General features: G+C 39.6%; 2 protein-coding genes across 2 annotated transcripts; one reads left to right on the plus strand and one right to left on the minus strand.

Moving 5' to 3' along the window:
* Positions 1-3193: 3193 nt before the first annotated feature.
* On the plus strand, positions 3194-7710 carry LOC137297197 (carbohydrate sulfotransferase 14-like). The gene is made up of 2 exons (XM_067829210.1): positions 3194-3250; positions 6907-7710. Exons 1-2 carry the CDS (start codon positions 3194-3196, stop codon positions 7708-7710), a joined length of 861 nt encoding a protein of 286 aa, XP_067685311.1.
* Positions 7711-8845: 1135 nt separating this feature from the next.
* On the minus strand, positions 8846-18012 carry LOC137296073 (amidase-like). Its single transcript, XM_067827733.1, has 9 exons — positions 17890-18012; positions 17594-17766; positions 17152-17291; positions 16347-16547; positions 15723-15797; positions 15226-15385; positions 12811-12873; positions 9473-9781; positions 8846-9033 (listed from the first exon to the last, which is right to left on the minus strand). Exons 1-9 carry the CDS (start codon positions 18009-18011, stop codon positions 8846-8848), a joined length of 1431 nt encoding a protein of 476 aa, XP_067683834.1. The 5' UTR covers position 18012.
* Between the last annotated feature and the right edge of the window lie 4982 nt (positions 18013-22994).

Raw genomic sequence — 22994 nt, forward strand, 5'->3', positions numbered from 1 at the left:
AATTCAGTTGTATAACGATCTTGCTACTGGCCAATGCCACATCGTCTTTGGTTGGTTACCCAGGCATGCTGGCATTTCTGGGTAGACAATGTCCGATTTTGCCTCCAAACAGCACTCTACTAAATCTGTGACGCCACTTCTTATTCCTTACTCTGATTATAAAGCTGTATTCAGATGTTATATCCGTGATCTGATGGAGGAGAAGTAGGACACTAATACACCTACTTGTGTTGTCAACCCAAATTTCAGGAGGTCATTATGCGATGATGTCGTTAATAAACATTTCATAGAATCTAAAATCCGGCACTCCCTCGGTATCGGCAGTAGAATTTGGTCTCGACAGAAGATAGTTGGTTTATGATAATTCACATGCCTTCTAATCCGGCGCTAGTCTATTCCGTTTTTCGACATAACAAAGACTGCCTAAATGACCGTTTGTATAGTAATTAACGCTCTCTAAACCGGAACCCAGTATCTCGGCTTAGTAACCTTGTTGATTGACTGAACGTGTATTAACAACACAGTGGATTACCACCGGCATTGAACTCACTGATGTAAATGAGTATGGATAAGGATTAGGTCTAATCAGGTAAGATAAATGGGTGAGGGACGCATGCCACTTGTAATATAAAATATTTCTCGTGTAGACAGAAATAGCGAATTTGACAAAGTTATCACACACTGATGAATGCTTGTAACTATCTGCAGTAAAACATGTCCATTTCAGGTCCTATTGTGCGAGAGTAAAACTATTCAGTTTGCTTCAGAATTAAATGCCAACGATTCTGAGGCATCAGATGGTCGGCTTGCACATTGCTAAACACGATGTGACGTCAAACAGCCGGGAAGGGGAAAGTGCCGTTGTAGATCAGAGTGATGTTGACAAGTTTGTCCCATCTCCCGACTTTAATTGAAGGAAATGCTCTCTTAAACGGCACTCCCTATCAACCGGTATATCGGATGCCGGTTTAGCGGACTTCTCTGTAGTTAATTATGCCATAAGAACCATAAGACTGTTCAGCAGTGGCTTGATGTGGTGTCATTATCTCGAGACACTGATATCCTTTAGGAAATGATTTGATTATCTGACAACAAATTGTGACATTCTCTTACATTTACTCTGTGTTCTTGGAGCTTCTGGATGGTTCATAACTTGTTTATGCTTATGGAGGTCACATTCATTAGGCCTGATTGATTCAAATAAGTTGGCAACTCAATGTTACATAACTGTACTATTCTTTCTTTAAAAAATGCAGTGTTGTTTTCTGTTCCAGGTTACGTCTCCTAGTGGCTCTAACAATCCTATTATCCGTGGGTTATATCGCTAATGGTGAGTGATATGCCTATGTGTGTATATTTAAGTACACGTTTCTGTATGCCTGTGAATGTAAGATGGTAACAGGATTTCTTTTACATTAAGTTGGTTTATGTGGGTGATACGTAACTGTCTTAGGCATTGTCTAATGGCATACTGCACATTCGTATAATGTAGAGTAATTATATAAAATATGACGATTAAGCTATAGTTTTAAAACATCCCCATCTGATTTACGATGCCAGCGTCAGTCCACTGTTCTGTTGTTGCGGCCACTAATGCTCAGGAGCTAATCAAAATCAACCATAACTATATACTCCCTCACCCTTACACTTGGAAAATTCGTTTTTCTCCATTATCTTCAGTTTTTTTCAATGGCTCGTATGACTTGAACAACAAACAACGATTAAATAACGTCAGATAGAGAACACTAACTGAAAAACTAAAGGAAAATAACAGTACGGTCACGGACATGGCGCCAAACTTCACGCGCATTCTAGCAGTTTAACATATTCAATCCATCAGATTTTCTGTGACCATTGAGATCTTTGAGGGTGGTAAACTGTCAGTAATTAAGGAACAGATTGGTCTTAAGGCCATATTTATAGACAGTCAAGGAAGGGGCCAGTGAGAGGTGACGGGGAAGAGAGTTCAGTATCGGAGCAGCAGAGTGTTTGAATGATTTGGCACCAGATGCCTTCAAGCCATTGGACTGTACAGAATGCTGTCTGCTGAATGAAGGTTTCTGGAAGACTTACAATCGGATGTAGAACAGCTGAAAATATGGAAAGGTAATCCTGTGGACTGACTGGTAGACAGGGTATAAGACTGTAAGACTGTATTCTTTCATGAACTTTGGATTTGAGTCCAGGTTGGGTGTGTTCTCTCAGCTAAGTACAACCACAGCTGCAATCTACGGTCTTTGCAATTTTGAGCTGATCTTTAGAATGTTGCAGTAATCCAGGCGGGAAAGAATAACCAATCACATGTCGCTTTTCTAGTACAAATATGCCGACATTCCTGAGGTGGAAGAAACAAGTTCTAAGACGCTGATATGATCTTCCATGGTTAGGGAAGGATCATGGTGGACTAAATATATATATCACACACACACACATATATATATATATATAGGTTGGAATGGAATGGATTCCTGTCCAACGAACTGAGGGCAACATTCATTTGTGAGGTGATCAGGCTTGGATCCCTGACTAGGTTGACACGTCATCGTATTCCATATTTTTAGATCATGCTGTTGTTCACTGGAATGTCGATTATTTTGTAGGCCGCCGTTATATAGATGGAATATTTCCGATAGCTGTTATGTCGCTGTTTAGTTGATCTGAATCACTATTGGCCCATGGTTTATGTGCGTGAATTTGGGTTAATGTCTCCTTTAGTAGAAATGGACTTCATTCATTTTACCGAACACAGACCTTCGACGGGACGAACCTCTATCCTAACACAGCGCTCCTTTCATGGTTTGACCATCAGCCATCCTTTTATCGAGTTATATGGCATTACTTTTTTAAACAATCCAAGGGGTAAATGTGGAGGAACAGTAATATAAATATCCTTGAAGAAGACTAAATTGTGAAATATGTAATGGAAAAATGAACACAGTCAAGAAGGACATGCACAACTGTGATTCTTTCATCACAAGGGATGCAAAATAGGGGTTCCTCGCCTTATGGGTTCATCTGGAATGACCAATGCGACATCATTTCAAGTCTCAATTGAAAGTCCAAGCAGGAACCAATGGTTGGCCTAATGACATGGAGTTTATTTATGCCTACATGGGTGTCCCACATTTTTCCAATTGATATTTTATGTTACAACCACCACCAGCCTTGTAATCACTGTATGGGATCAGAAGAGATGTTACAGAAGACTTGCTGTATCATCCATCGTTTTCCCAATGATTCTGAAGTACTGGTCAGTAGCAAGGTCATTTATAGGTTTATTATTTCACGGATAGGTGAATATTGATCAGATGGATTCTTGGTGTCCTGAAGACAGAAAAGAACATCAAAAACTGTAGTAAACTATGTGTAACACAAGAGACAACAGGACTGCAGTTTAAAATGAGGGATTCTCTGAAAACCGTCCACGTTTCACTCTTTTTGTTTTCAGTGGGACTATTTCTTCTCAGGAGGTCTACAACAATTAAGACACCTGGAACACCTTTAACGGTAACCAAGTCTTAATCTTTAGATTGAGTGAGTATGGTTTTACTCCACTTTTAGCAATATTCCCGTTGTATCACGGCGAGGGTCACCAGAAATGAGCTGCACACATTGTTCCCATGTCGGGAATCCGACCCAGGTCTTCGGTGTGACGAGTGAACGTTTAAACCACTAGGCTACCCCACCGTCCCTTGTCCTGCAGAAACAACAGGACAAGGGATGATGGGGTTTCATCTATTGGGTCCAATCATCCATGGACTGTTTCATGCAACCTGACAGACCTGTTGACGTAAATGATAGCGTATCATTGTACCCGAACCTTGTGGGGCTTTGTTCACAGTATAGATCTCTGGATTGACAGGTCCCAACTCGAGTATGCAGGACGCGTTAAAAAAAACACCAATCTGCCGTCATCCCATACTTTGCCCACCATACTATTACATGTCCACCTAAACAAGGTCGGTTAGTGGTTGATGCATTCACTCGTCACATCAATCTATTTGGTCTATATTATCTATTTCCCTTCATGAATACAATGTGTAAATCCCATTGCACGTGTGGCATTGCTATAATATTGCTAAAAGACGTATGAAACCCAACTCACTTACTTAAACTATACCCTTTGAGATCTATTCAGTTATAGTCCTATATCCTTGACTAGCTGCGTTTGTAAACCCACGAAGCGGACGGTAAGTAACTCATTGAGACTTTAGAAATCAACAATTCAATAATTGAACGCGACTTTGGTTTCCTTAAAAACCTGAATACAATTCATCACTGGGTTCATTTATGAAAAATTATCCTGCCAAATAGCATACTGTTTGATGATACATTTTAAAATATTAATGTGACACTTCGAAGCATAGTATTCTTAAATATTTACACGATTTCACCCTGAGAGATTATCTGTCTGTCTTACTATCCAATATTGTAACAGACAGATTATTTCAAATTCGAGTGGGAACAACGCTGTCTGAGTATGCTTACGAAAAAGATAACTGTGCATAACATGAAACTTCATAAAATTAAATTACTGGTGTCTGGCATGACCCACAACGAAGTGGCCACACAGTTTGATGTCCATCAAACATGATCTCATCTCTATGGAGACGTTTTCATAATAATGAGCACACAAGAGATATGCCTCAGAAGTGGTAGGGAGGTATCTTGTTATTGTTGCTATTTCCATGAACAATGTGGGCCTTCTGCGTTTTTCTGTATAGTGGGAAAGATTTCTTTGGTAGGCAATCGGCCATTGATATTAACTGAATTGGGAAAAGTTTTCATTCAGAACAACACTCCCGAAACTTTCTTCAGTCGCTTAGTGTCGTCTACGACGTCAGTCGCTTAGTGTCGTCTACGACGTCAGTCGCTTAGTGTCGTCTACGCGTCGTCGTTGACAGTCTGTATCACCGAGGACACACGATACTGAACTTGTGAGCTGACTTTAGACATTTTCTTTGAAGGCTGTGCCACGATGCGTTGTTTCATATTATTCAGATTTCGATATTATCACGTGAACAGTTAAACTGTGATTAAGGGAAACACCACACATTATGTTATTACCCTTTGGCCTTATATTATAAATGACATAATTTATTCCAGAAGTATATTGTAATCAAGATCAGGATATTGTCTGTAACATTTTTAAAATTACAATTAACAGTATTAAGTGATTCAGCAGGTTCCACAGACGTACCTTCTGATTACCACCGTAACAAACTATCTTTGAAATGTTTGAAAAAGGTATTTTTCAAGGAGTCCAACCCTGCACCCAAATGTTTAAACCCATCTATGTGGACCTGTGTGATAAATCTCACTTATTCCATTTCTATATATTCCGTACGTATTCCGTATATTTCTGCTCTTCAGCCACGTGTCGACCTTTCATTGGTCACATTTAAACACATGAACAAATTACAACAAAGGCAAGAATTTAATCAATTAAGAAATACATACAGTCTTTATTTACAGATGGATCCAAGGACAGTTGCGCATTTGCTTGTGCCACTGCCATTGAATCCTCGACAAAACTCTCTAGGTTACCAGATGACCGCTCTTAAATAGATAGAACAACCATACACAATTTATAATCTTTAGTGCTTAGAGGCTATTATATACTTATCATATAAACATCCACTTCTATTTGAAATAATCCAGTTTTGAAATAATCTTGCCAATATGACATCGTCTTATGTTGGAATTACCGGTAACACTGGCCTATTCTACTATACCACCCATCAAAAGATTAGATTCACTAGCGTAACTGTAGCCACTTACTTCAGTCAACTGTTCGAAATTAGATTGTACAAAATATCCATTTTTTCTCAAAGGAATTGTTTACTAATGTGACTGATGTGTTGTGACATAAATGTGTAATGTTGAAAAGAATATTGTCACGAGTTTAATTAATGATGAAACTCAGTGAAAATTGATGAAATACTACAACGAAACGCAGCTGTTCACGTGCACGAAAGTTGCAGATGCCTTTCAACAATCTGATGCATGATCCGCGAGCAATTCATCTGCATAAAGTTTGCAGTTGGCTATCCAAGTCAGTGTTCGTGTTCGTGTTCTGATGCAAGAAAAGTGGGAGACCCAAGTATATATATACAAATTTTATCAAATAGAACCACCCTGGGTTACACTTGGGTTGCCATTCCAGATTAGAAGAAATCATCCTGTGGCGATGTCTCATTTACCATACAAGATTCGCTCATGATTACTATTGAATAGATGAAGATCCTCCATTGTGCGTCCCTAGTGATGAAAAAAGCACGATCAACCATGTCCTGCTTGACTGTGTTGATTTTTCCATCACAAGGGTTAAATAAGTCAGGGTGAAAACAGTTAAGGATCTTTGTGGTAATACTGACACTCTTTTAACTATTGATTATGGAAGAATTATAGCTATTTGACAAACATGATTGTTAAACTAGCACCTGGGGTAGTCTGTGGCTCTATCCTGAAAGGCAGAAAAGGTATTGTAAAATTATTGTCCTCCTGTGGTCTTACGTAAGTAGCTAAAGTAAATAGGAAGTAAAGTAAGTAAGCGCTTACCATTCTCTTAAAACGTAGTATAGTTGTGAAATTTAATGATGCCAAAGTCTGACTACAATCGCCAGTGACTGAATGGGTGGTGTAAATCCAGTCAGGATCAATGCATGTGGCTAAACTACCGGATGTCCCCATCGTATCTTGTGTGGTGATATGGATAAAATCGTCGTAGAATTTAACTCACTTTCCCATTCTACATCAAAGTATGTAACAGCAATTAATGATTTTAATTCCTAGATATTCCTATGGTGTATTTAATATGGGTTAGCATTGGTGACCAAAGGGGGTGGCGTAAATGTTCCATGTATGCATGGTTAGTGTACACACTTGCTGTTTTCATTATTACAGGATAGAAGCTGGATTGAGAAAAAGTGTAAGGAAATGGAGCTGTCATCAGACACAGCTAAACGTGTGTACCGCAGGATCATTGTGGATCATCAGTACAAGGTTCTCTACTGTGAAATTCCCAAGGTTGCCACAACGAACTGGAAACGGGTATTTCTCATGCTCTCCGGGAAAGTGAACCCTTCCCTCGTGCAAAACATTACTAGTGATGACATTCACCATAAGTATGAAAAGAATACCACCTTTTTATCATCCCTTCAACACGAGGAAATAGATGAAGTGCTGAAAACCTATTACAAGTTTGTTTTTGTACGTGAACCATTTGAGAGACTCCTATCGGCTTATCGGGACAAACTAGCTGCCACCAATGAAGGGATGTTTGCATCCATAGGTAGAAACATCGTAAGAAAGCACAGGAATAATCCCCTTAACAGAGACCCCCATCCGTCATTTTTCGAATTTCTAGAATATATCGTGAAAACGAACACACGGACATTGAATGAACACTGGCAACTGCAAGAAGAACTTAGCCAGGTGTGCAGCATTAAATACGACTTGATTGGTAAATATGAGGAGTTGCAGACAGCTGCCCATGCCATACTGGATCACATAGGCGCACCATCCCTTGTCACCTTTCCACAGCGATCAGATTCGTATCACAATGAGAGGACGAACAGCCTTCTCAGACACTATTACCAAGACATCCCACCCTCTCTGCTGGAGCAGGTGTGGTGGAAGTTTTATCCAGATTTTCAGTTGTTTAACTACACAGTACCTGGTGCTATCGCAAATCTTACCAAACTGTGAAATTAAAAGTGAAGGCATAAGCATGAGAATTTTTTTGGGCCGTGTGTATTTTCTATGCTATTAATTTTCAAAACGCGAGTGAAGGAAAACCCTGTTCACTTTTCACTTTCATTGATGGATTAACGCCTACGATGACGTTTCTGCCAAACAGTTGACTGTTTGACAAAGGTGTCGAGGCGTTGATGCGCTTAAAGGGATAGGTTCATGTGTCCTTTATCAAGCAATTTGTTCAGACTTTGCTGAATCAAATGCTTGATGTCTTGAACAATTCACGTAGAATGCAAAATGAGACACTAAATTGTGTCATTCTCGATGTTGAGTTACGTCACCTTCATGCCTATGATCAGCCCGAATCCCAGACTCAAGGTTGCATTTGCTAAACTTGTGTTTGTGAGCAGTCAGACAAAGACGTACAATGCCAGTACACACAGGACGGTGATGGATTTACTTTGAGAATTTGTCATCCATTTGTTCACATGGATGTTCCGTCATGCATGATCTGGCCCTGTATACTTCAGTCGGTTCCATGAGGCTACAGCAGAACAATATTGATGTGGATTTCAATCCTTAGCAATGAAAGCACTCTTTTCTTAATTAACCTAAATTTGGTGCCATGGACAATAAATGGAGAGCAAAGGTACCACTGAATTTCTTACATGAACTATTGGCTTTGGAGATAGTCGTTGCAAATATTCTAGCATGGACAAAACTTAAATATGATTTATTTCATTGTCTGTTGTTTTCAAATGGTCTCGAGGAGTAAAAATCAACTGCATATTTAAGTGTATTACACCAGACGAGGCACGTTTCTTGTAAGTCATTGGTGCAATGATATTACAACAAAATCCAACAAAAAACTACATCACACCAGACGAGGAACGTTTTTTTGCACAGTGTCTGGTGCAATGAATTAGAAAAAAGAGTTAACAAATGATCTATGCTTACAGTTCTCATTTGAAGGTTTCAAGGCCTGTCGTAAAAAACTTCTTGACCCATTGTTGCTCAAGGTTTTTTAGTTGGAGAAAAAGTGCCAATCTGAACAAAGGACGGTATTTGCTTAATGATATTTGGATGAAACACTATCTTCATAAAAAATCACTTATGTCGCCATTACCAAGGACTGCGTGGATGAATTTTATTTAGTCATATCCCTTATTTTCTCGTATGATCTCGCCACTTGGAGGACTGTCGTTTCGTCAAAGTGGCGTCCAACTATCTGCATGCCGACCGGAAGTCCTTCACTGAAGCCGGCGTTGATGGAGAGAGCTGGATGCCCGGTGCTATTGAAGGGCACTGTGTTGGCAGCTATCGACTTTTCCGGCTCTAGTGTGGACAAAAACTAAAGTGAAGGCACTGCATTTCACTTTTGCGATTTTATGTGCAATTAAAGTTTGAAATGATCTCGTGGCGGTCAATAACCGTGACAGAGAAAATCTATATCCCTCCCCGTTACTGCTGAATCCCCATTCATAATGAATAATGTCCAAATGGAAAAATGCTCAGAAAAGACTATTTAATGGACACGAATCTGGACCAATGATGAGATGCAGACCACTGTTTTTAATACATCTGTCAACGTTGAATACATTAAATTCTTCCAGCCGAATTTACTTGTATTATGTCATTGGCGGTGATTTATCCTAGTGGTCCCCGTCAAGGCGATGATTCGCGTTCGAATTCCTACATGGTATAATGTGTAAAGCCCAATGTTGGTATCCCATGCGTGATTTTGCTGTAACACCCCGAAGCTATACTTACTCACTCATCGAGAAATGCATTTGTTTGATCTTACCGTCATCTGCCTTGGGCAGTTTGGGCGCCTTGTGGGGTAAAGTCGGCATGACAAGGACGTCGTAATGCTCCAGAACCTGGTCATATGACTTGGTGAGGGCCATGGTCATGTTCTGTCCTATGGCATAGAACCTGTTCTGGTAGTGTCTATTCAGGTACTCTGCAGTGAGACAGAACCTCTTCACATGTCGAGCGATGTCGTGTGGCCGGGTATAGAGGCCCCGACTGATGGCTTCTTGCATCGACACGGGGTAGTACCCCTTCCAGAACTGCCCATTGCCTGAAGATTATAAAGACGCTTAAGCTTTCACTTGAATCGTTTGGACATATCAGACATTTTGAGCCATATTTTGTTAGTGATTCATAATAAACGCGTTAATAGTATCAAAACCGATTTCTTATTCATGCAATATGGTGTTTCGCTGTCATATTTTCAAATGAAATGTGGAGTTGCTTGCAGCATACCTCAGTGCACAACAAAACATCTTCAGAATTGCTAATTGTGATAATTGTTTGCATAGAATGTTTTATTGGAACCCATATTATCTTTAGAATTGTAGAATATTTGTAGTTTAGTAATGGCTAAATATCAGTGCGATCGCCAGCTGCGGAAGGAATGGTGTAAATCTAGGTAGCTGGATTCAGCATTACTGTAAGTCTCCATGGTCCCTAGCATGGTGACAAAACATATACCTACAGTTGTTGACAATACTCAGCGCTTTCTCATATTGCCTTGTTTAATGTAACATCCTAATGTTACTTTGTATTCTGCACAAAAACAGCATGTAATATAGCACATTTATAGAGTAATAAGTGAACAGCACTTGAACAGTTTTAGTCTAATGTATCTAGATTGCCTCTCCAAATGGTTTCTTATGTATACTCAGACCAGGTTCCTTTACAAGGTATTATTGCACTGACAGTAAAATTCTGGGAATAAATAAAGGAATACTTGTACTTTCCTGTGTTCCCTTATTTGTTCACTGAGTATGTTTTAGTTCAGTCTAACCGGACAAGTAATGTTTGATCTCTTTTAAAGCTATGTATCCTACTGATTCCAAACCTGCTTAAAGTTACATTGCTCATAGGTACAAATAGGCTCCGGTTATTCATTTTCTTTATAAGTAGCTCAAAGTGAATTGAGCTATGCTTGTTTTCAAGTTTAGTTTCTGCACTAACACATTGTGCATGCAGTTCATCTCCTTTCCCTATTTCCATTACCCCATGGATAACTGGGAAAAAGAATGTCGAATAAAAGCTTGCTTGCACAATCACATCGTACACACAATGTACATTGAAGACACAAGTATGCTCACACATGTGCTCTAGGAACGCATTATCGTAGCCTTTCCACATTCAGTGTAATCACAACAGGTATTAAGTATCATAAATACTTGTTAATCGGCTTAAATTGCAAACATTATACAATTTTAACCACGGTGAAATGTAGTAAGTAGGATTTAGGTGTGTGACATTTCACCAGTAGCGAGATCCACTGAAAACGGGGTACCAGTCTTCAATTTACTTGTTAAATTTGGAAACCGTTATTTCTGCTAAACAGCAGCCGCCAAAAGCTGTGCTGTTAATCAATAATAAGTCTGTTACTCCTTAGAAAAATGGGTGTTGAATTCATACAGATTACAGACAGAATATAATTCCACGTAATGCCTTTTGCGTTGTATCCATGATACTACATTTGATTGATGTTGCGTTAAGCAGTGCAATACGAGGTCTTCAATGACAATATGCAATCCCAATAGCAACTATTAAATTTCTAGCTGACATATGACCTGCTGTGAAATAGCCATGGTAACAGATGTTTGCGAAAACGTGATCAAAGTCTGCGTCACAACAGGTATCTGTCTTTAAAAACTAATCAAGCGATAAAATCGATAACATAATTTACGGTTCACACAAAAAACAACAAAGGAAACCCACACGAAACACAAAAGGGGAAGTCATGGTAGAAATGAAAATAGGCCTCTTTTGTAGTCGTTGCAGAAGTAAATATTCTCGTTCATAGTCCAAGTTGTTTTTCTCACTTTGGGTGATGTTTTTAACTAAATTAGTGAAATTAAATCCTAATGATTTATGATTTTTGTCATGATTTTTACAAATCACAATTTCATTTATTTACGACGTACAAAACATTGAAAACCATATACATTATTTTGAACAAAAGTACAAATTCTCGCCAATGGGTGAGATTTTTTAATAACACTGTAAATTAGTGAAATTAAATCCAAATGATTTATGATTTTTGTCATGACCCTTACAAATCACACTTTCATTTATTTACGACGCACAAAATATTGAAAACCATGTGTTTTGAGCCAAAGTACATATTCTCGCCCATGGGCGAGAGTTTTTAATAACGCTGTAAATTAGTCGAATTAAGTCAAGATAGGTTGAATTTTGTGTCAAAAACACCTCAAAAACACGAATTCTGAGCGAAAATTGCCCAGGGACGAACGAGTTTAAATTAAAATTTTCGAAAAAAACTTTCATCTTTAACATATATTCATGACAACTGCACGTTTAATTTTGTCAACTCCCTTGACAGAAAGTGGTCAGTGGGTTGCTGAACTTTTGGGTGCCCAGAACTAAATCGTGATGTATTAGTTGATTTTATTGTCCTTCGTTGACAGGATTTGAAAATGTGTTTTTATCATGATTTTTTAACTACTTTTAGTCACGATATGGCTACAACACTGTCGCTGTGACTATAAACCTATGTTACCCTTTGAAATGTTTGAGTGAATGTAGTTTTATGTCGCTAATAGCAGTGACTGCAGAAATGGGCTTCACACAAATTACCCAGTGGAATCGAACCCGGGCCGTTTGCTTTACAAGTAAACACTTTAACCACTAGGCTACCCAACGGTCATTATTAGAGGTCTGGGGCAAAATGATCATATTAATGGTATCCTACATGCAACTCCATGGGACTCTATACTCATACTGCTGTCAATGTCTCTTCAATGTGCTTCTCTGGGTTCAAATACTTTGTGACTGCTCTGTACTCAGGCTCATCTATTTTGGTTACCGGAAACTAGTGACATGTGCATGTCAATATACCTTTTATGTGAGTGAAATTATGTACAAACCATTCTCGAATATCACACAATTATCGTTTACATATCAGAAGTATGTTACACTGGAGACGTTTTGATCAGAGATCTATTATATGGTCTCTGTTTTCATATCGTTGTATTACGAACTTTTTATCTTTTTCTCAGGGAATGAACATTTACCCAAGTTCAACAATGAACACATTTATAATCAGAGGATCCGTGCACACGGTCTTACCATTCCCTCGGATCAAACACTTGTAAGCTCCCTGCATTCTCACCGGTGTCCAGATTATTGGGCCTGTCGGAAGAACCAATACCATGAGTATATGTAAAGGATGTAACAGTCCTCCTTACCCCGAGTCCTAGCGAAGCACATATGATAGATGTGGTCTCGCCCAGCAGAAAATATGTGACGGTTAACCTTCCAGCGCCTCACGGGGAATTTGTGTTATCCGGAATGGTCATGTGCTGTCTTTGATTGTCAACTCTGTAAGTATTCACCTTCTGTATAAACTGCGCTTTTTATGGTTATTATTATCAATAATTCTATCCAATAGGTAGTTTGCTGTTTAAAGTAGCTACAGTGCGGTGTAACATGACTTGTGTGGTATATTTCGTATTATTCATTAGACGTAACTATGGTCGCTTTTTCCAAGATAAATCGTCAAACTACTACTACTACTACTACTACTACTACTACTACTACTACTACTACTACTACTACACATCAGACACAAGAATTGCATGGGTGCGTCATGGGCATATCTCTAATACCAATGCAACGTGCTTCATTTGAATTCGGCGAGGTAGATCGACATGTCAATCGTATCCCATTTGCGTAGATCGATGTTCATGCTGTTGATCACTGGATTGTCTGCTTCAGACTCGATATTTTACGCACTGTTGTCACATAGCTGGATAGTGCTGTGGAATATTGTTGTGTGTGGCATAAAACTAAACTCACGAACTCAGATACCGCCGCCGTGTAGCTGGAATATTGCTGTGTTTGGCGTGAAACTAAACTCACGAACTCAGATACCGCCGCCGTGTAGCTGGAATATTGCTGTGTGTGGCGTGAAACTAAACTCACGAACTCAGATACCGCCGCCGTGTAGCTGGAATATTGCTGTGTGTGGCGTGAAACTAAACTCACGAACTCAGATACCGCCGCCGTGTAGCTGGAATATTGCTGTGTTTGGCGTGAAACTAAACTCACGAACTCAGATACCGCCGCCGTGTAGCTGGAATATTGCTGTGTGTGGCGTGAAACTAAACTCACGAACTCAGATACCGCCGCCGTGTAGCTGGAATATTGCTGTGTGTGGCGTGAAACTAAACTCACGAACTCAGATACCGCCGCCGTGTAGCTGGAATATTGCTGTGTGTGGCATAAAACTAAACTCACGAACTCAGATACCGCCGCCATGTAGCTGGAATATTGCTGTGTGGGGCATAAAACTAAACTCACGAACTCAGATACCGCCGCCGTGTAGCTGGAATATTGCTGTGTGTGGCATAAAACTAAACTCACGAACTCAGATACCGCCGCCGTGTAGCTGGAATATTGCTGTGTGTGGCATAAAACTAAACTCACGAACTCAGATACCGCCGCCGTGTAGCTGGAATATTGCTGTGTGTGGCATAAAACTAAACTCACGAACTCAGATATTCCATATAGCTGGAATATTGCTGAATTCAACGTTGAATTTAACTCACTCATTCACTCCCCATGACTTCACTCTGTGCCACACAGGCAACACCTAAACGTTGGTGCACACAGTTTGGAGCATAACGTTCCCTTTCACGTCTACGTGCGTGCATCAGTACGTGACAGGAGAAAACGAGTTTTATCTGGGAACATATGAGTCCATATTACTTTCTGGTGACAACACGCAGTCGATTTTGTGACGAAAATCGGAACATTGGGACATTGGGACATCGGAAATGAGCTTCACACATTGTACCCATGAGGGGCATCGAACCCGTGTCGTAGAGGTGACGTGCCAACGGTTTAATCACTAGGCTACCCCACCGCTCCGTCACACTGACCAGTGCCCACGTGACACAGAGGTTATCTATATGGACACGCTTAATGAGCTAACTCGGCTTGGAATCTCCCAACTGCGCTTTTGCGTTGAATCGATATCGCCTACTCTGGCTTTTAGGCCAAAGAAGTGTTCCAGGTCTGCATGGTCCCAAGTAAGGTGACCTACCTTCAGTTCCTGGTGGTCTCCAGCTCGTTTCTTAGATTGTATTCTCCATATAGGTTTGTTTAAATTTACAGATGTATGGCGGTTTTAATTCTCTATCTGTGTTAATCAAGGTATTTTACTGTCCTTTTTAAAGTTACGATATGGCTGAAATATTGCCGATGTGACTATAAATCTTAGCTCACTCGCTTACTCCTGTCAGCATGATTAGTTATACGACACCCTGATACACACATTGCTCTGAGGATAGAGTTTGCTTCTGATGGCCTGTATTTTACCTGTGCTCATAAATTAGGTTGTTAAGTTATCGCTATCAAATAACTTAAATTTGATAATCTACCATATAAAATAACACTTTCAGATAAAGTCATCGGAAACTATCAGTCTCGTTTCTCGTTAATGTTTTAAATTAATCCCTGACACTGAAACTGTTCTAGTACCATCCAGATGTATGGGCAGCGATACTTCCTCCACCTCCGCCCCTGCCTCCTTCAGTCTATCCACTTCTCTTCTTACTATCTCCACCACGTCTGGCTCCGTACAGACATCAAAGCCTTCCTTCAACACCCCGATCTTCTTACCCGAGATGCCGGCATCAATCTGAATAACACAAATGGATAAGAAGGATACTACAAAAGGTTTGTAAGGTTGCAAAAGGGAAATGCTTCTCAGAATATTTTACATGTGCTAGGATCATGTCCACCAATGGCGCAGGAAAACACTCATCTTTTCGCGAACGGAATGGAATCGTCACTATACGATTGTCATCAATAATAAGTTCATGATATATATAAATATGATTATGGAAAGGGTTTTGTGACACATTTTTTCAATTCTGCATATTTCAGGCCATGACACATTCTTTTGAAGCAGACTCCAGTTTTGATTGTGGCCTGTGAAAGATTTGGTCACTTGATGACTCTTCACGTCAACTCACCAGTTTGGAATACTCCGGTACCACAGTTCTGGCATACTGTCTGGGATCCCGACCTTGATCATATCCGGCGAGTACCTGGGAAGTACAGTAACTGTTTTGAATGGATATGACTTGCCCAGTGTTTAAAACGTTCACTCATCACGCCCAAGACAAAGGTTCGATTCCCCACATGAGTACAATGTGTGAAGGCATTTTCTTATCCCCCACCGTTATATTGCTTAAAAATTACTAACAGCGGCGTAAAACACAACTCACTCCCTCACTCACACACACACTTGAAGAAAATGCACACTTGAAATTGCTGTACCTCACCGCGACATAAAAGATACTTTATACTGTACATATCTAGCTAAACGCATTGTCACTCCAGCTATGAGCCACAGAATTTTTCTCAAATCAATTTGACGCAAATGCTCACTCTCTCTGGGAACACTATTTGTGTCAACCTCGCGTCATTAGGTCCGACTGTACGGTAAGGATTAATTAGACAAGCGGACGGCAAATTCTCCTTTAGGAAATATAACATCCTACTTCAATGTGATTCACAAATAATTGAGCGCTAAATAAAACTGGGTCGTCTTGTTTGTATCTACTTGCTTGTAAATGCCGTCCTGGTTGACGTACCTCTAGCAACAGAGCGCAGTCGGCAACAGTTTTCGTCATGGGTCCAAGGTGATCCAAGGTAGTCTCATTTGACACAGCTCCGGTATAGGGGACCAGACCAAATGTGGGCTTCAATCCCACAATGCCACACCAGCTGGCTGGGACCCGGATGGACCCTCCTTGGTCTCCGCCAAGCGCCATGTCGACCTCCCCTGATGCAACCTGTAACGTGTGCTTGTCTCTTGCAAGGGCTATCATGAACAGTTATTATTACTTGAAACACCACGACCATGATGTTAACACTGACACAGTAGTTTGTAAATCAAATCGAAGTGTATAACGATTTGGTATCTGGGAATCGCCATTATACTGTGACAACCGTGAGTTCACTAGAAGCTAAGGAACGCTGCCACAGCTGTTGCATCCTTCCTTTCACAAATACCAGTTGAAAATATTTTCTTAAGCAGTTAGTAAACGCCGAACTCAGCAATTATCATGACAAGCTTTGTGACCGCTGTATGTACATTATCACCTATAGACAATCCAGCGATCAACAGCATGAACATCAACCAATGCTATTGGGATACAATGATATGTGTCAACCCGATTCCGTCAGTTGTCTCTTACGACCAGGATGGGTTGTTGAAGAGCAATTCTAACCCGAATCTTCACGGGTTAAAATGAGCAAAATATACCCAATGTAACATACAGTGCAAGTCAAATCAGGTATTTGCATCGTGCTTCATTTCAACCAACGAACATTCTGAAACATAATCGAAATAGTTTGGTGTCAAAGGAAAAAAATCTTTGTCGTACTGACGCGTACCAGAGCCCCGCTGCCAGAGCTGGACCCCCCTGTGGTCCTAGTCTCGTCAAGTGGGTTCCTCACAGGTCCAGCGTCACAGGTGAAACTCCATCCACTCAAACACAGGTGTTCACAGTTAGCTTTCCCGACGATTCTGCCACCTGGCGGAAATAGGATCCTCTTAGACAGAATGTACGAGACTGAATTGCTTCTATCACACGTTACTGAGTGGAAACAGTAGAGGTTTCGACAAAGAAATGTTCCAGCTTATATCCTAAATACTTCCAAGCTGTAACGTGTTTGTGGCATGTGTTCGTGGCATGTGTTTGTGACATGTGTTTGTGGCATGTGTTTGTGACATGTGTTTGTGACACGTGGACACATTTATAGTATGAAATTATGTCCAAGATTTATTTGATACCTTGTAGTTCAGAGGTTACCGGTTTTTATAGCTCATAATTACCTGCATCTAGGATTCTAGTGACAACAGTAGCGTCGAACTCGGGAGTGTATCCTTCCAGGATTTTACTTCCGTCCATCATTGGAACCCCGGCCACGGCAATGTTGTCCTTGATGGCGAATGTTTTACCTGCTAATTTCCCCATGTCGGCGCCTTTGATGTCACAACGCCAGTACCTGAAAATTAAGCATAAGATCACAATTTTTGTTATCACAGTGTCTAGTCTGGATAGATCCTAATGTTAGTATCTACATCACTTGTGGTGGGTAACACAAATCCAGCATAAATACACATATTACCATGCATTATATGGATTGTTCTCTTGCACGGGTCTGTATCCCGGGGTTCGAGGATAACTGACCGGAAGTGATGGTTGCTCAAGCTGTGAGAGCCGCAGGAGTTCACTGGCAAAGTTCTTCATCTCGTCTGTGAACATGATCTAATGACGTTAATTTCAAGAAAAGACTTTGGATACGTTGACTAACCATTCCAAGTTCAAAATAGACTGATGCTCAAATTATTTATCTACCCAGACTTATGTATATACATGAACGGATCATGAAGTGAACAGAATTTACACACAGCCGGCAGGAAAGCGAAAAACACCAGTTCCTCAAATCATCAATATGAACACCAGTCGAAGGAAACACAACTAAATTAAAATACTTGAATAGAAATGGAAATGAAAGAATCTGTGATCCTTCATCATATATAACTTAGATAGAGATAACTGAAACCCATTTAATGTTATACATTTATAAGTGACCAGACTATTGTGCTATCATAGGATTGACTCGCTTACTTAAAAAAGAAAGGAAGTTGGGCACTTAAACACTTTAGAAGATGAAAAGATAAAGAATTTTTCAGATGTTATCACAGCATTAGAAACAAATATTGCAATGACAATGGCGAATTTGCAAAGGCAAAAGTAATTTCAAGAGAAAAATCAACTATCAAAACAGTGTCAAATGACAGATCAGAGGGTGAAAAATATCTACACTAACAGCTGGTACCAATATTTCAAAGATTTATTGTCATAATCAGACTCAAGTGACACGGGATGATACTCAACCACATCCACATACTGAGTTTGTAAAGTATGCACTTGATCCGCTAATTAGTACAGAGGATTCACCATCTTAAAAATAACAAATCACCAAGTTTATACCAGTTTATTTAACACTGTTTTAAACGCTCAGTTGATATTGTTGTGCCTTATCATGAGCTTACATTGAATGTCATTCTAGAAAATGGAACATTTCCAAAATCACGGTCAGTAGGAATAATTGTTCCAATTCATTAACAGAGAAACCTGGATAACATACACAATAATTATTATAGAGGCAGTACCCTACTTAGCATATCTGGCAAATATCTACCTGTATAATCAGTAAAAAGTTAGTTTAGTGGTCAAATAATCTCAGATACTAATAAAATTAATCAGGACGAAGTAGGCTTTAGAGAAGGTTATTCAACAATTGATGATGTTTCTATCCCCCAAGCTTTAGTAAACAAATACCTTAGTATCAAAGGAGTGAAATTTTACGTACGTTTCGTTGACTTTGCCGAGGCTGTTGATTCAGTACAGAGTCATTTGCTGTAGTATCATGGCCTAACTCACCGTCTAAGTGTCAACTTGTATGTAGCATTTCTGAGAATGTAAAGGTGTGTGTACGTAACAAAAATGAAATTGCAAAAACCAGTTAGGAGTTTGACAAGGGTGCATGTTAAGTCTCTTTCCATTTACCTTTTTAATAAATGAATGAGCTATTCACATTAACGAGAACTGCAATCCTGGTATCCAGCTTCATCCACATATAACCTAGTTATTCTGACTGTTGTTTGCAGATGATCTTATTCTGTTTTTATCCACAGTAAAAGGTTCCCGGAGAAAAACAATGTACTCGAAACTTACTGTGATGAATGGACATTAACAGTTAACTGAAATAAAACAAAGGTTTTTGTAATTCAGAATTGACGGCAGTTATCACGTAGTGGGCACTGAAGAAATGTTAGAAAAAACAGGCTTTCTGTTTCAAAGTTTCAGCTTGCTGGGAAATATTTCACACCAATCATTTATCAAAATATTAGATGTTAAAATACTCCCATGTGATGGGACAAATCATTTTATGCCTGTAAAAACAAATACATCAGCCTGATCTTACATGGTGATTGTGGTCGGTTTCCACTTTATCATCACTCAGATATTAGAGTCATCTAATATTGGTTCAGACTCCTGAATATAGACTGACCCGTGAAAAACAGGCCTTCAGCAACCTTCAATCGTAAGAAGCGACTAATGAGTGTGAGTGGCCAGTCTCGCATGTCATGCTGTTGATCACTGGATTGTATGGTCCAGACTCGATTATTTACAAACCGCCGCCATTTAACTGGAATATTGCTGAGTGTGGCGTAAACCTAAACTCACTCACTCACACAGACCCCCCCCCCCCCCCCAAAAAAAAAAAAAAAAAAAATATAATATGACGTTACTTTAGATAAAAACGGAAAGAGAAAATGGGTTACTAGAGTATAATTTTCTACTTGTATGTCCAGTTTACCTGCAACCCGATTACTGTAATGTAATTTCTGCAAAATTTACCTATGTTCTTTTATCATGCTCTCATGTACAGATTTGACATAAATGCAAAATGAGGGTCTGCATTTCAGCTAGGTGAGCTCTTACAATTCAATTTATGTCTTTATACTCGATGATATTGTATATTTACTTTAGGGCTGAGTCCTTACTAAGTACTGTAATAAAGGTGTGTGAAGGTGTTGACAATATGCAATATCGATGTTGTGGCGATATACCAGTATTACAGTATTGTCAACACCTCCCCATGTCAATGCTGTGTCGAACTTTCCGGTAATTCAATTCTGTCAACACCTCCTGTTACGAGAGTATATTTTCTGAAAATTGTATTAATGATTAAGTGATAATTATTATTGGGTCACAATGTTTAGAGTTTTCAGTGATCGTTATTATGGGTCACATTTCGTATCATAAAAGTGCTTTTAGTATTTTACCTTTAAGGTAATGCTCTAGAGGTGCCTCCCTTGACGAGTTGTGTTTCCTTCCAGTGTCTGCGAGAAAGCTCTAACTTAATGTCGATGTGGTCGCTCGAAGTGCTCGAATGTTCAGGAAACAGTGATTTGTATATAAAGGCTGGTTATTGTGTTGATGACACACACACGTACTTATACACAGTTTTACTGGAGTGTGTCATCATTCGGCCTACATCAGTCTGCCTGCCTCTTCGTCAACGCTTGACCTACATGACCGCTGCCTGACCGCTCGCCGTGTAACATCCAGATTATATGTTTCTCATTCTCAAACCAAGACTTTGAGACTTTGGTGAGTTGATACTATATTTCTAACCCATTACTTTAGTTTTGACTCGGTTGCATTGTATTACACACCTCCATTGTAATTCATTGTATCTTGCTCTCTGCTCAATAAAAAATATTAAATATTTTACATTTGTCTGTGTCATATATTGCTGGTTCTGGGAAATTTCTTTATACCTTTTATTTATACCTTTGGTCACGGAAAATGTTTTAACCGCAACACTCCCCATTTTGATGTTGTGTCTAACATCTTGGGTATTACGGTAATGATAATATATCCATGTAACAACGCTTTTAATTGACCATGCAGGTTATTATGATACCTAACTGTATCAAATCTGTGTCGACCATGAACAGATATTACGGTACTGGTAACACATCTTGTATCATGATGTGTCGAACATACATGCTATTGAGGGTATCAACGACAGCATCAGTTACATCACTGATGCGACTGACGTATCACAAACCAACTTACTTATAGTTTTACTATGACACTGTATCTCTTCTTCAAGGACTCATTGCAACGAGGCACTGGAAGCGTACTCTGCACAACGTTTGTGATGACCATACCTATATTATGATACTGACAGTGGTATATCTAAAATGTTCATCCTGCCTACCCTGTTGGCCGCTACTGATCGCACCTACCCATTACAGTCTGAAGATCGCCATCGGTGCATTGTAGCCTCATCTCCTCGGACAGCCTGGTCAACTCGGCCAGTGACGGAGACGCCACAGCCGGGGACTGGTACAGACTCTTTGCTGTGAAAAACATCATATTTTAGCTTCATTGTGTTTGCTGACAAATACTGAGATTGGCTTTTTGTACTGACTCGATTCGATTCCCCACACTGGTACACTGTGTGAAGCCTGTATCTTCCTCCGCTGTGAATAGTGCTTAAAGGCACAATATCAAACATTTTCGACAATATGTTGGCCTGTATTTTATATACTGGGGGCACAGGCGCTCACGTTATCCTTCTTTTGATGCATTAAAATACTTATTATCATTTGTCTGATAATTGAAACTTCGAGGCTAACGGCTTCCAAGCAGAGAGCGCCTACCATATATGAAACGTAAACAATTGCTCTGTATATTGAAACCTGTAGCACGTGGTGTTGTCACTGTTTGCCGAACTGATACAACCACATATTTTGTGGAGGCTATTCGTGAAGATCTTTCCAAAGGACATAACTGCTTGAAATAATGTTCAGACAACAGAGTGAGTGAGTGAGTTAATATTTAACGTCACATCGGCAATATCTCAGCCATATCCTGACGAGAACATTTAACATTTACACCATCCCTTCAGCTGCTGGCGATTGTAGGAAAAGTTAGCCAAAACTAAAACAAAAATAATTCTACGTTTAAAAAGTATGGAAAGTTCACATAGACCTGGACTTACGTACCCTCTCAGGAGGACAATAATTTTACAATACTTCAACCCCCTTTGAGGGTACAGCTACCAACAATTCAAGTTACTAATCCAAACTACCAATCATTAAAACACATATATTTATAGAACATATTATACAAAATTCAACCAAAAAATCAATTTCTTGTAAATAAAACAATAATTAAATGAGAATTAAGATCCTTAATTGTTATAACTGTAAAATACCTATCCCTTGTGATGGAGAATTCAACACAGTCAAGCAAAATATGCTTGACCGTGACTCTCTCATCACAAGGGATACAAAACGGAGGATCCTCACCTTTCAATAGGTATGCATGATTATATCGTGTATGGCCAATACGACATCGTCGTAAAATAACCTCTTCAAATCTGGACTGACAACCCAAGTAGGTGTAACCAATATACGGTTTTATTTCATGTAATTTTTTATACCTACCTGGGTGTCCCACTCCTTCTACATCAGATCACGGATGTAAGTTCTAATGCTAGCTTTGTAATCAAGGTATGGAATAAGAAGTCGTATCACAGATTTGTTGAGTGCTGCCTTGGCAGCAAGATCGGCCATTGTGTTACCAGAAATGCCTACGTGGCTGGATAATCAACAGAGGATGATGTCGCATTGGCCAGTAGCA

Source organism: Haliotis asinina, chromosome 9 (genome assembly GCF_037392515.1).
Source record: "Haliotis asinina isolate JCU_RB_2024 chromosome 9, JCU_Hal_asi_v2, whole genome shotgun sequence".
Taxonomy (NCBI): Eukaryota; Metazoa; Mollusca; class Gastropoda; order Lepetellida; family Haliotidae; genus Haliotis; species Haliotis asinina.